Below are 14,938 nucleotides of genomic sequence, written 5' to 3' on the forward strand. Positions count from 1 at the left end.
GTGTCTTCAGAGGTTTCTGTGTCGTTTCCTTCAGTGGTTCTTGGTGCAGCGCCCCCACAGGCCAGGAGGGCCTGTGGGGGCCAGGACAGTTGGCCCCCACAGGCCAAGTTGGACAGTTGGACAGTGGCCCTCTGTCCAACTGTGGTTGGACAGAGGGACACTGAGGGACACTGAGGGACACTAAAGATCATCAACGCAGTAGAAATAAAAGTTGGAACGAAGTTGAAGCAGGAGCAATCTAAATCCAGCAGATGGTGACTGGAGGCTGTTTTCACTGCAGGTGTTGAGCGTCCATCTTGTTTTCTGTGCCTTCATGCTGGGCTAGCTTGGACATGTCAGCCTGTCTGCAGACAGACGGACGAGCCTCCGCTTGTTTTATTGGTCCCAGCCAGAAATAATGTTGGTACCTTATAAATCGGCCCATCCACTTCGCCCAGGTTATAACCTGCTTCCATATTTCATTGCTGAATTATTCGAATTGTTGTTGATAAATAACAAACGCTACTATTATCCAGTTAAATCCTGCTTTGAAAGGACAAAATCTAAATATTTTTCACTGTTTGAACCATAAAACGTAAAGACATTTGTGTTTTGTTGATGATTTTCTTTTGGGCAGAAAATCTTCTGTCAGTGGAAATCTGTCAACTGCCCTTTAAATGGCGTCTCATTTAAAGGGACAGTGGGCCGGATTAACCAACAACTTACTTATTATTCCTCTGGTTAGATTTGCTTAGAGTCGTTTTTACAACGACAAGTTAAATATATGAATATGTTGGTAATTTGTTTCCTTAATTCATTAAATGCTGTGAAATGGAGGCAAACAGTAGTTTGTAGCTAAGCTAATTATGCTAAATGGTTGATAATCTCACACAGTCTACTCACCTCTCGGAGAAAAACTGGGTTATAAATTAACACTCTTGCCTTTTTCTCTCTATTTTGTTTTTGAAAACCTGATTTTATAACTTTTCTTAGCAGCACAGTAACTGCCACAGTCGCTCCTGTATTCAGCTGCAGCTTCTACTGACTGCAGCTGAACAGCGTCACCGTGAAGCTCCAGGCTGGAACGAACCATTTAACCCAGATAGGGGGGTTCAGGGCAAAAACGGATGTGTGTTTATTGGTCTGGGAGGGAACATTACATTTTTACTGCTAAACACAATCTTTGAAAATACAATATGATTAATTTTGTAATTGACAGGATCCTGATTTTTTTATTTTTATTTTTTAATTTCTATGAACAATAAATAAATTGTGGAGTGGAATTTCATTTCCAGATGATCAGTTGATTTGCAGAAAAGAATAAAACGTTTATAACAAATATAAAAATTAATACCTGAGAAAGTATTTAATCAATTCTATGTAACTTTTATTTCACCACTTGCTGCAGTTCTCGTTTTCGCCAGTAAGTGGCGCTGTTCCTCTGCACTAAGTTCTAAAGTTCCCGGAAGTGGGAAACGTTGTTTATGTGCTGCGGCGCCTTCTGACGCGGAAAACACAAACGGGAGACATTTGGAGCCGAGGAGGGAGAAGACGGAGTTCAGACGAGTAAAGATTCAGGATGTTCGGTAATTAATGTCTGATTTACCATGTACGAAGCTAAGGTAGCGATGCTAATGACGTTAGCATCGTTAGCACCATTAAGGTAACAACGTTAGCTTCGTTAGCATCATTAAGGTAACGATGCTAATGACGTTAGCATCGTTAAGGTAGCGATGCTAATGACGTTAGCATAATTAAGGTAACAATGCTAATGACGTTAGCATTGTTAGCATTATTAAGGTAACGATGCTAATGACGTTAGCATCGTTAGCATAATTAAGGTAACAATGCTAATGACGTTAGCATTGTTAGCATAATTAAGGTAACGATGCAAATGACGTTAGCATTGTTAGCATCGTTAAGGTAGCGATGCTAATGACGTTAGCATCGTTAGCATCGTTAAGGTAGCGATGCWAATGACGTTAGCATYGTTAGCATCGTTAAGGTAGCGATGCTAATGACGTTAGCATCGTTAGCATCRTTAAGGTAACGATGCTAATGACATTAGCATCGTTAAGGTAGCGATGTCTTTCACAGCTGCTGTTTGTACAGCTGTTTTATTCCAGCATTTATGTTAAAGCTGCTTTATGGAACTTTTATAAAAAATAAATTTTGTACATATTTGTTAAGTTTCATAACAAACTCAAGCTCTTCTGCCTTCTCCCAATGACAGAAGCAACCAGTCAGAGCCAGGAGGCGGGTCTTAGCGCTGTTAATCACCTCTCCCTGCAGTGCTGCTCATTCATTCTGCTGCAGCTTTTCCCCTTCTGCAGGTCCTGTCATGAATGCTAAGACTAGTTAGCATAGCCACAGATGCGGCCGGTCGGGTGAACGCAGCCCGAGTTCTGGTTCTGGTTCTGGTTGCTGCTCGGTTCCCCATTGAACCAGAGACCAGATGAAACTTTCCCAGCATCACGGCTGGTTCGTATCTCGGCACCAGAGATGGTGAGGCTTCCTGAAAGGTCAGAGGTCAGATGGTTTGGAAGCAAAATTCACTCTAGCTGGTTTATATCTCATTATATAGCATTTTATTTTTCACTGTAGCAACGTTTGTATCATCTATTCAGATTCGACTATTTTATGTTTGTTTTGGCTGTTAATAGCAATATTGCTCCTTATTATTCTAGATGTTATTATTTTTGTCATGTATCTTTCATGGATCTTATCAACTCATTTAGTTTTCTGCTGATGCAACGTTTCTGCTAATATTGGAGCTAATTTTCATTTGACGCTGCAGATTTTTTTATTTTCATGTTATGACGTCATTCCCTCATCTAAACCAGACCTGGAGTGTTGCTTTGATTATTTCAGTTTGAGAAAAGCTTTAGTCTCCATGGCAACCATCCAGCTGCACAATGCCTGGGTGGACTTAGCCCCGCCTTCCAGGCGCAGCCCCTCCTCTGAGCTGATATATACGGCGTTCGTATTACAGCAGAGGGTAACACAGATGATGTGCTACATGCATAACACACTTAGCTTCCGCTAAGCAAATTGTTTGCTAACGCAGCTAATTTAGCCCAGGACTCAACAGAGGATCCAGCTTCCTGTTGTTTTCCCTTGGAGACTTTATTCTACCTAAAACCAGATCATTAGCTCAGGTTACGATGAAAAATAAATCAGATTTCTTGTAAAGCGTCATTATGAGCTTCAAACTGCTGAGTAAAGGTCCCAGATTCTGCAGCGGGAAGGAAACTAACAAACTGAAGTTCTGACGGGAAAAGCAGAAGAAAACTGAGAATTAAGGCGTTTCACCGGGAAAACCCCGGGGAACTTCAGGTGACCAGCCCTGCAGACGGGTGTGAAGTTCTGGTTTTAAATCTATTTCTGCATTTCTAGAATGCAGAGAAGCACGTCACAGTTTTTATATCGTTACATCGTCTCCATGCAGAGGATCCAGGACTTAAACTGTGTTTCATTCTGTTTCTGTGTATCTTTGGCAGGTAATATGCAAATGAATGAATGAATGAATGAATGAATGTTGGGGTTGTTTTCTTCTTGTAATCTGTTGGACCTGAAAATAATGTGAGGTGCCTTCAGCTGGTCGTTTCTGGTCGAAGCTGTGCGATAGCTCAGGCCTACCTGTTGGCGGCGATGTAGCCCATGAACAGGATGCTGGCGTACATGTTGAGGTAAAAGGCGGAGGCGCCGAAGTTGCAGTAAACCTGTCGGATGAGGGTGGAGTTGGTGGAGAAGTTCATGATGCGCAGCGGGAGGCAGAGGCTGATGAGGAAGTCGGAGGCCGCCAGGTTCTTCAGGAAGACGGTGACGCTGCTGGACGGCCGGCGCTGCGACACGCAGAAATAAACCCGCAGCGTGAATCCGTTCAGGACCAAACCCACCTGAGGACGGCAGGAACCGAGTCACACTGCGGCGCCGACAACGAGCCACGAAGCTCCAACCAGACACTCACCAGAAAAACCAGGCTGTAGATCACCATGAAGAAGGTGTTGGCCGCCTGGTGAACTGGTTCACATTCGGTGGAGTTGTTCATCGTCTCTGGGAGGCCGGACGGCGAGTCTGGACCGGCTCCTTCAAAGTGACTCACCAAGCGCAGTCTGAACAGGATTTATCAGAACCAGAGAGGACAGCAGCATGAGGTGCAGCACAGTCAGCTGCTTTCTTCACATAGAAACATTTATCAGTATAAAACATAACGAATGAACCGCAGGGAGGCTGAACTGCAAACCGCTGGACACACACAGGATCTTTCTGCTTCCAGAAAGCCTGTGGGAACCCGTCTCATCAGAGGCTTTATCTTTTGTGGCCTTTCATCTCAGAGACGTCGGCTCACATGTAAAGTAGGTCGTACTTTATTTTCAACCTGAAACCTTCTGGGCCGGACTGAGGTCGGGTTCTGAGCAACAGTCGCCATCTCTGCTGTCCGAAAGCGAGAAGCAGCTTATCGAAACATCGAACATCTGCAGGCTGTAAGCAGAAACGGTCATAAGAACGCGCTGAGGCACATTTCTGCTCAATTTATTAAAATGTTGAAGGAAATATCTGCTTATGTTGCAGCCTGCATGAAAAACAAACATTTGGGAGCAACAAGTTGTTGGTGGTGAAGTTATTCATGTTCGGCTTCATCTGGTGCCAGGCAGAAACTTCACAAACCACCAGTTCAGCACAAACATTTTTATTATTATAGGTGTGAATGGTCACCCAGTAAACCTGCCGGTCCACCGTGGTTTTATAGTAAAAGATGTTACATAGACAGGAAATGTAAAAATATTACTGATTATAAGTTACAGGAAAACATCAGCAGTGAAACGATATTTAAACCCACAGCTAGTCTTAAAAACAACAAATCAAAATTAAAATAAATGTCAATTATTTTCACTTCTGTTTAATCCAAATGAAGTCAGCGGCTCCATGGGGCCCCCAGGGCTTCAGGGGCCATAAATGCTGATATTTTAACACAGATACATAAATGTAACATTTATTTGCTGAGATGATCAATGCTGCTGAATTTGGTTTAATGGTTTCAGCATAAATTAAAAGATTTAAATTGTTAAACATTTAAATGTAAGATTTTAAGGAGCTGGTAGGTTTACTTTGTAAAAGTTCAAAGAACAATATTCATAGTTAGATTGTTTTGTTACCATAGCAACAATCTGATGCTGTGAGTTTGAGCTGTTTGTTCACAAATACAAATGAATAAACTGGATTATAACTGATTGTTGTTAGGTTGGCCAGTTAATCTCCTCCTCCTCTCCCAGATTAAATGTAACACAGAAGCTGTTAGAGCTGCTGATGGTCTTAGCAGCATGAGGGGCCCCTCAGGCAGATTCTGCCCCAGGCCCCATCAGCCTTGGACCGGCCCTGCAGGATGAGGTAAACCTGCTGCACTGAGCARAGATGAGCAACAAACAGGAGATTTAATTCAATGCTGCTAATGTGGCTTTAGCAGCTCTGACATTTCATGTCTGTTGAGTTTTAATAAGAATCTCAGAAACTGTTTTGGTTGCTGGAGTTTATGGGACGAGATTTAAGATCCGTCCCATAAACTCTGGCTACATGGACAAAGCATTTGGTCTGGGTTGGTGCATCGTGTAACCACAAAAATAATAATAATATAAAACCAGCGTGATGCGTGACATCGAGGAGAAGCTAAAGCTCCTCCAGGGGTTTAGCCATCAACGCTCCAGGAACACGAACAGCACAGACTCACAGCCACTTGGTCTGTGAGCGCGAGGAGAAGACATGAAGCTTTCAAAATGAAAATGTGTGCTCTCGGATTATGGCAGAAAAATTCCCTCATATTCATTCGGTAAAACCGAAACTGTTAAATGTTACTCAAACTTCTAGGAAATATTCCAGATTAGGCCACACTGGCAGGTTGAGGTAAATTTAAGAAATGTTCTTCCTCTTATCGCCTTCTGCTTTCGTCTGCTCAGTTAATGTTGAGCCCAAACGTCATGAGGAACAAGATTTACGTTGTAGTGATATTTGGTCAAAAGTGTTTAGCTTTGAGCTAAATATTTAACTAGCTAACCAAATATTTAGTGTGAAACTGAAATAACCCAGATTATTGCTGCTCATCTCTGACTGTAACATCACAAATTGCTCCTCGTTGTCTGACATTTTATTCCCGTCATGGAGTTTTGGATAAGGACGTAGCGATGCTGCTTCTACCAGCACCGATGAGACTCCAGCTAATACCTGCAGCGGCAGAAGCTAAGAGTCTGAATTTCTATTTTCTCTTGATTTGGTGGATTTTAAAGGTTCTGCTCCCGATTTCACGATATCAACAAGTAAACGCCATCAGAGGGCGGGTGGCCTGACAAATAATCCCTTCACAAATGGCCCTGCATCCCGTGGCAGATCGACTCACAGCCCAGGGCGTCATCCTATCAAGGGGCGTTCGCAAACAAAAACGTTAGCCATCAGTTTTTTCTCATGTTTTGGACCTTCATCCAATGAGAAGTTGGCAGTGGATGAACGTGTGAATGCTCATGATGCTGAAGTTGGTATCTGACTGACAGACTCCTGTTCAGTCCCATATTTAAAGGGCTAGCACACCGTTGCGCTAGCAGCATGCTAACTGCTGGTGGTCGTCTCCAGAACAGCGGAGAAACAAACTGTGAACAAAGACGGGATTTATTTCCGTCTTATTGGCTCTGATCAGTTGATCATCACAGCAGTTCAAGGAAAACAAAATAAACTTCAAAGAAATGAGCAGGAACTCTTTAGTTGGCATGAAAATATCCGTTGACCGCAGGATTTTATTAGTCAAATTGAGTTGTTATGTCTCACTGGAAGTGGGCGGAGTCATGCCACTGCGTTTCTCGTTTCATTTTTACCCAGGAAGCACGTTGGCTAAACCGTGAGTCAAACAGTCACTGGGACTGACTGCTGTTACTGTACTGAACTGGGACAGTACTACAGTTATGTTCCATTGAGGGACAGGAACTTTAACATTACATACACCTTTCTGAACAGGCGGGGGCGCTCTTTCTCCGTCTATAGTCAGATATTAAAACGACTTGAAACCATCCCTCCCTCCCTGGCACCTCCAGACCCCCATGGGCCCCCATCTGGGCCCAGGCCCCCCAGACCCCCTCCCACAGCTCCACACCTGGACCAGGGCGTTATAAAATTAGATGCCTGAACATGTTTGATTCCTCGTATTGCTACGTAATCTGTTTCAGCAGAAATCAGGAATATTTAAATTGAATTTATCATGTTTAATGTCTACTTGACGGATTTAATGAATCTGGACTGAACTTAAGGATCTCTAACCTAAACTTTAAAACGTTATTATGTTATTTATGTTGGAAACATTTAAAGATCCAAACTTTTTTTCCTCGCCGTCATTAAATCAGACGGAAGTTTAAATACTTTCTGTTTGGAAAATGGCAGAAAAATGAGAAAATTTGATTAAAACAAAGATTTAAACCCTGAAATTACTACTGTGACCCAAACGAACCCAAAACAGGAACGGTTAAGATCAGATTAGATACCAAACAGAATAATCTTTTCTATAAATGTGTGTTAAAACCTGCTGAGTCCAGGAATCCGTCCACATGGAGACGAATCAGGATTCAACTAAACACACAGATCGGCTTCAAAACATGCAGAGAAATGGAAAAGCGAGAGCTTAGAAAGCAGAACAGAACCTCGTGATTCGGATAGAAAGCTGCTCCCACTTCTCTATTGTCTGCTTTGAAGATGAACCCATCAAAATGTCAACCTGTAAATTCCTAAAGCCTCTAATATTCTGTCCGTCCTACAGATATTTATCCCTCTGGGAGGCAGATCACCTCAGATGCTTCATCTGAAACGCGTCTCATTCACAGCCAATCTGCAGATTTGTTTTCTCCGCACCAAGAAGCTGCTGAACCACATCAGAGAGAAAACCTGAACCCAAGGAAGCAGCTGCTTCCAGGTGTGAAACCGCTGGATCCTGCCTGGTGGACGTGATGGATCTGAAACATGAAGCGTGACCGACGCCAATCTGGTGACCTCCACAGATCAGCAGCAGAGTCAAAGCTGGAAAACAGCAGATTTACCTGCCGGACTCACCTGTGTGCGTCTGCCAGCCTGAACCTGCAGATGACTGCTCTGACTTCCTCCCTCTGCGAGCTGCGCTGCGATCGCAGCGTTGCCCTCCTCGCTGCTGCCGGGGGGGAGGAGGAAGAGAAAAACGGAAACCTGTCTGCACCGCTGCTCATTTGCAAAGCAAAAAACCTCAGTTTTCCAGAGAAAGCGGGTTCAGAGGCTGCAGCAGGAAGAGGCTCATATGACGCCTGTTGTTCTGCTTCGGGAAACGAGCAGCTGGAGGCGTCTGACTCCTGCAGCTTGGCACGAACCGCGTCTGTCAGGCTCCATTTGAAGGTCTGCACACGACTCAATGGCTCTTCATGAGTCAAACATGCGGGGCTGCACAGTGGCGCAGTGGGTAGAGCTGCTGCCTTGCAGCAAGAAGGTTGCAGCTGGAGAACCAAACAGTTTATCACAGCAGAAAATCTAAATAATTAGAGAACAGAGAATTACTGATGAAGATTAAACTACATGGGCTGCACAGTGGCGCAGTTGGTAGAGCTGCTGCCTTGCAGCAAGAAGGTTCTGGGTTCGATTCCCGGTCTTTCTGCATGGAGTCTCCATGTTCTCCCTGTGCATGGTGGGTTTTCTCCAGGTACTCCAGTTTCCTCCCACAGTCCAAAAACATGACTGTCAGGTTAATTGGCCTCTCCAAATCGTCCCTAGGTGTGAGTGTGTGTGTTGCCCTGCGTCAGACTGGTCACCTGTCCAGGTGACCTATCCAGGTGACCCCGCCTCTCGCCCGGAACGTGAGCTGGAGAGGCAGCAGCTCCTCCTGACCCACTGAGGGACCAGGTGTTAGAAAATGGACGGATGGATTCAAACCTGCATAAAGACTCCAGGCCGATGAGTCAAACCACCTGAAATAAAGTTTCTCCCATCATTTCTCTCCAGAACCATCAGATCTGTGTCAGGATGAGTTTGGTGTTCGTCCTTCAGGCGGAGTCCCTCTGGGCTCCACACTCGTCGTTTTCACGTCCTGCTGCTGTTTGGATCCATCACCAAACTCTCAAAAACGAAAGAAAATGTGAATTCAGCGTATTTCCATCTACTGGTGTGAAGCGAATCGGACTGCGTGACGTTGACGCTACGCATAATAACAGGAAGTATCGCTAACTGGACGGACCCACATGGCAGAAACTCCCCCTCTGAGCTGGACGCCTGGATGGTGGACATTCTCAGAGTTTGGTGCCTCTGGTAAGGCACAGACCTCGTAAAGCCAAGACGCCTCAAGCGAGCGCACAACCTGTGAAACTAGGAAGTTATTTCTAATTTTTCCGTTTCCAACACCATTTATCAAACTGCATGAAACATGCAGATGGAAACACGACCAGAGGCAGGAATGTGACCCATTTGGTGGCCAGAAGTCGGTGAACTCACCTTAAAATCAGATTATCTTTAAATAATCTGCACCTGAGCAGAAACAGTCAGACGTCTGTTACTCCAGACATCTGAGCCCGGTTCTGGTCCTGCTGGAGGGGAGTTTTTCCTCTCCACTGTCGCTACATGCTAACTGCTAAATGCTAACTGCTAAATGCTAAACTGAACCTGATGCATCCTGGGTTAGAGCGTCGCCATGACTTCTGGGTGTTCTGGTTAAATCTGAGGCCAGATGTCAACTGGACCCGATCCTGAAGCCATCTTTGGTCCGGTTGGTCCAAACTCTGGTTCTGTGTTGCTTCAGGTCACACTTTGACCCATTTTACTCAGAAACTTCAAGTTTACAGCCAGAAAGTTGATAAAATACACAATCTGACGTTTTCATACACCAGGACGTTAAACCTGGACCCAAACTGCTGATCGGACGGTGGGAACCCTGCGGTTCTTGGTCGGTTCTGTGTGAGGTTCTGATGACCCTGCAGGGTCCAGGCATTGGAGGTTCTGTGGGGATGATTTACATAAATAAAACTGGAGCAGCCACTAGAGGGCAGCAGAGGGACGGAGGTGACCGGCAGTTACCGAAGCAACCAACAGTCACGCGCAGACAGAGGCTGGGATTTGAACCCACAACCCGACAGTGCCACCAGTTTAGCTTAAAGTGGCTCCATCCCAACATTTTTAACGGATTGTTTCTCAGAAACCCGGTTGAGGTTTATTTTCTTTTCTTATCGGTCCGATCTGAGGAGCCGGTTTGTGCGGCAGCATTCCTGCTACCAGGAAGTCTGCAGGGATTTTCCCTGAAGAGGGAAAAGCATCCAGATCAGATGAACCGCAGCAGGAAGAGGAGCAGCTGAGAAAACCAACAGTTCTGGTCCAGATCTGGAGTCCAACCGGACCGCCCCGACTTCATTCTCTGAGATTCATTTTCATTACGATCTGAACTTAACAAACAGAACAAAACTTTACGTGATTTTTACTTCATTTCTGGTAGAAATTAAAATAACTTTAAGATAAACAGAATCCCATGAAACAGTGAATGTGTTTGACTGGAGCCGGTTTAATGCGGAAAGGATTTTTATCTCCTCCGGTTCTCATCAAATGTGTTTTATGCTGCAGTTGTTGGGAGCAAAACCGACTTCCTGTCAAGGACGTTAAGTGAATCTATTGGGTTGATTATTTAAGCAGGAATAAGTGGAATCTGTTGGTTTCTCACCTGAAAATCAAAGATCTTAAAAAAGAGAAAAAACTGTCTGTGCTGCCCTCTGGTGGTTATGAGCGTTACTGCACCACTGTGTGGCAAAATGAGAAAAAATGAACAAAGATAAAAACAAAGACTGTGACAAATATAATAATTATAACAGGGCTGGCTAACAGTTAGAATGTCGGTGTTTATTTTATTGTTGTTCAGAAGTTGATTTGTAAGATTTTATCGCACAGAACCAGTAAAATCCATAAAAATATCCCATCAGTAAAGCTGCTTGCTTCGTACAGATTGATGAAGATGTCTGTTGATGTGGAGGGAAAAGTTCTGAGCAGAAACATTTCTGCATGCAGGTTCATGTTGTTACACACTTTAAACACTAGATGGCAGCAAATGAAATAAAATCTAGAGGTCCATGTGTCATTGAAACCATTCAGGACTTTAATTCAACAAAATAATCCTGACAAAACATAACTTCCTGTTTTAATGGGATATAAATACATGTATGATGTAAAACTGAGGCCTATTTCTTTGTGCTACTGTTCAAAGCAGGAAAATCGAGAGAATCTGCAGCTATAACGGAGAAGTGTTGACCTTCATAAGTCAGAAAAAGCCTTAAAGAAAATGTCTGCTGGTCTGAATAAGTTTATATTTACAGTCAGAGCAGAAATTCAAAGTTTAGATCCACAGAAACTTGAACCTTTGTGATGCCGTTTCTTTTCCAAAGACTTCTTGATGTCTTGCTAGAGTGCAGGACATCAAGTTTCCACCTGCTGGAGGAAACCTGCAGGTTGAGATGAAGACAGGATCCATCACTGCTGGACAAAACCAGGTCTACCAGCAAGGAGGACGCTGCAGCGTCTCCAACAACCAGATGGCTAAATATCCACTTTTTAGTCTTCTGGTACTTCAAATCCTGACATGAAACCTCTGAGGATGGTCATCTCCTTTCCTCAGAGAATCTTCTGATCTGCATCTTCTGCATGTCATGAACCTTTCAGGCCTCTAAGAGCCATTTGGTGCTTGGTGATCGTCCTAAAAGCTGAAATGTAGATTAACTGACAGATTAGACGGATTACGGTTCTCAGTGCCTTCTTGACAACGTTTCCTTTTCCACCCGTAGCTCTCCTTCCATCACTGATCTCCCCAACTCTTGCTTCCATCCTCCCACCCCACCATGTTCGTTCTCAATCTCATTGACCTTTAGCCCCTCCGTGAACCCATCTGCCAGTCCCACAGCACACCTCGCCACTGTCTCACTGCCCTTGTACATGTCCAGTAACACCCGCAGTCTGCCATCATTGACCTCTTCATACAGATTTGACACCTAATTTTCTCCATTCTCTAGATCAGCAATAACACACGTGACATGCTCTGTTCCTTTCTGGTAACAAACTTAAAGCCAAAAATGAAAAAAGACAGAAAGGAGGCTCTGAAATGAGGCAGATTTTTATTACCAGCATAATATTGGACATGCAGGACTCAGTCATGACAAAGACGACAAAAACTCATTGTGCCAAACCTTTATGGTGACTGATATCTTCTCAGTCACCACCTCTCTGTGTCCTGCTTTGGTTGGTATTTTCATGTCTCATATCAGTACAAGAGATTCTTCTAAGGACACGGAGAGGATCAGCTTTCCCCTAAATAGAGGCCGCTACCATCCAGAATGTTTTTGGACCACAAACGTTCTCGGTTTGAGGATTCCTCATCAGTTTCTTTCTCCATTGGTGCACAAAAAGGTTCAGCCTCTTGCCTCCTGTTGGCCAAGATGCTGCCCAAACTCTTAGTGGTCATCAAGGATCTACTGTGCTCTGATTGTCTCCTCTTCCAGGATCTACTGTCCTTGTCTTCTCTTTCAGTGTCTCCTCTTGCTTTGCATCCATTCCTCCATCCCCCCTCTACATGTTGCTCAGACTCTGATTGGTTGACAGAGGCTTCCTCCTCTTTCTACTGGACAGTTTTCTTATAAGTGACTTTCTGAAGTTTGGACACATCAGGAAGTAGATCAGGGGGTCTAGGCAGACATTCGTCGCCGACAGGAATAGAGTCCCCTCTTTGATCTGGTGAAGCAGGATACCGTTCCCTTCGCTGAAGCTTGACGATGACATCTGGCTCATGGTGTAAGGCACGCGGCAGACGTGATACGGCACAAAGCAGACAAAGAACACTGCCAGGATGCTGAAGATGTTGCGGTTGGAGTTCCGGTAGACGCCCCTGCTGTCGCGTCGCATGCAGCGGTACGTCTTGTAGACCCGGTGAGCTATGAAGGTGTAGGAGAAGCCTACGATAAGTAGTGTTACCCAGAATAGAGACATGTTAATAAGGACAGATACTCTGTGCCACTGGGCACCAAGTGGCGTCTTCAGTTGGATGCATTTTGTGAAGTTATGGTCTTTGGCTGGCCAGGTTGCCAGCATGGCGTTGGGTGCAGAGTATAAGAAGAGGAGACCCCAGGTGAGGACCGCCAGAACCCGGGCAAAGGTGGTATTCTGCATAAGATTTAGATCAGACGCTCCACTACATTTCGTCTTGAAGGAGGAGGAGCTTGTGGAGGAAGATGCATGTTGGGAAATCTTGACGTAGCGCTCAAGGCTGATGTAGCCTATGAACAGCATTCCTACATACATGGACATGTAGAAGAGCACGGCATTGAACCGGCAGTTGAAAATCCAAAGGTGGCAGGTGTTGAAGCCCATTTTCACCGCCACCCTGACGGGGAAGGAGAGCAGCATGAGCAGGTCAGCCACCACCATGTTCTTCAGGTAAACCACCAGGGCAGAATCTGCTGGGACTCTGAAGAAGATCCAGGCAGCCATGCCATTCAGCACCACGCCCACAACGAAGAGGACGATGTAGAACGACGGGAGGACCTGGTTGGTGAAGACAATGCTACTGCCAGTCTTGTTGGTGGGGAGCGTGGAGCAGTTAAAGACGTCCATACCTGGAAAATATCAACAACACGTGATACAAACATGTCTAATAAAACTTCAAAACTATTTTTATTCAAGGCTGGAATCCTCTTACAGAATTGGTGTGCTTAGATTAACTGAGTTACATTTTTAAACGATTGCCTGATCGTAAAGTTATGTTCCTGAGCTGAGCAATAAAAGCAGTAAAGGTGAGGAAGTCGTTCCATTAACTCAGGCTTTGTGCTTCAGGGTTTTTATGCATTCATCTGACTGGTTTATTCATAATTCTGCAGAAGGAATCTTTGAGTTATAGATTCCCCAAACGAGACATCGTCTCTGACTGAGGGAGGAGACGCAGCCAACGCTGGGCTCCAGTCCAGAGCCGAGAAGAGAAGCGCAGCGTCATGCCGTCCATGCTGAACCGACGCTGCTGCCATCACAACTCCAGAGCAGAGGTCTGAGGCGATGTGTGCCAGCTGCACTCACGCTGAAAGTTGCTAGCTAAGCAGCTAATTGTTCCCTGGTTTTCCACACTTCCATAGCGATGGGAAATAAAGCTGAGCTTTCCTCATTTATTGGAATTTCCCTGATTCACAACATGACTCAGGAAAGAGGCTTTGTGTCTATGCAGAGATAAATGAGTTTGGATAAACAATATCTGTCGTTTTATTGTCCATTTCACTGTTTTTATGACTTCAATCCTTCAAGCTGCTTGGGTAGAACCAGGCCATGGAGCCTGTGGTTTACACCAAGTTTTATGAGGTTATTGACTAATAAGAACCATTTTCCTTCCCATTCTTGCTACTAAGCTACATAAAACAGTCCTTAAAACATGCCAAGGTGGCCCATTCTCTTAAAAACCAAACGCTATAAGCTAAAGGTGAAGCTAGATGCTAAGGACGGCTCAGTGCTCCAACAAATCAAAACTTTTTTCCAGCTTGTGAGGTCAACCTGCAGCCAACCACAAACGATCATAATCAGCTTTATTATTAGGCTATTTTGTACTTAGATTATATAAAAATATCAGCTTCTTTTTGTTAATAAACTCGTCTATATTAAGTTCTCTGTGTTTTTGCTCTCCATGTGCAGCATCTTGGTGTTGAAAACACACCAGTGGCTTCATCCATCATTTTAATATCCAAGCCTTAGCAGGGAGGCATTTATAAAGCAGACTGAAGTATTTAGCTGTAGGCAGTGCCCTGACTTGGATCTAAATTACTAGTTTAGTTAATAATTGCCCAGAGGTCAGACATACAAGCATCAACCCAGTCTCAGATACTACAGCCTCAGTTTTACAGACTTTCTGACAGGTGTGTGTAATAAAGTTTAGTGGTAATTTAAGCCGTTTCCCCTGATTAGTCAATTA

General features: G+C 44.4%; 2 protein-coding genes across 2 annotated transcripts in view; both read right to left on the reverse strand.

The window, feature by feature from the left end:
* Window positions 1-8,353, reverse strand: part of LOC103460051 (P2Y purinoceptor 14-like) — a 14,257-nt gene extending 5,904 nt beyond the window's left edge. The window contains exons 1-3 of the mRNA XM_008402031.2: window positions 8,062-8,353; window positions 3,950-4,094; window positions 3,619-3,878 (exon numbers count right to left, since the gene is read on the reverse strand). Coding sequence (XP_008400253.2) covers window positions 3,619-3,878; window positions 3,950-4,094; window positions 8,062-8,210 — 554 coding nt within the window. The 5' untranslated portion in view covers window positions 8,211-8,353. The remainder of the gene's footprint in view (window positions 1-3,618; window positions 3,879-3,949; window positions 4,095-8,061) is intronic.
* A 3,808-nt stretch (window positions 8,354-12,161) lies between these two features.
* LOC103460074 (P2Y purinoceptor 14-like) lies at window positions 12,162-13,602 on the reverse strand. Its single transcript, XM_017303075.1, has one exon. It carries the CDS (start codon window positions 13,600-13,602, stop codon window positions 12,562-12,564), a length of 1,041 nt encoding a protein of 346 aa, XP_017158564.1. The 3' UTR covers window positions 12,162-12,561.
* Window positions 13,603-14,938: the final 1,336 nt, after the last annotated feature.

Source organism: Poecilia reticulata, unplaced genomic scaffold (genome assembly GCF_000633615.1).
Source record: "Poecilia reticulata strain Guanapo unplaced genomic scaffold, Guppy_female_1.0+MT scaffold_159, whole genome shotgun sequence".
Lineage (NCBI taxonomy): Eukaryota > Metazoa > Chordata > Actinopteri > Cyprinodontiformes > Poeciliidae > Poecilia > Poecilia reticulata.

What these genes read in the sequence shown, in the direction of transcription:
- LOC103460074 (XM_017303075.1), bottom strand. Translation starts at nt 13,602, where the DNA reads ATGGACGTCTTTAACTGCTCCACGCTCCCCACCAACAAGACTGGCAGT.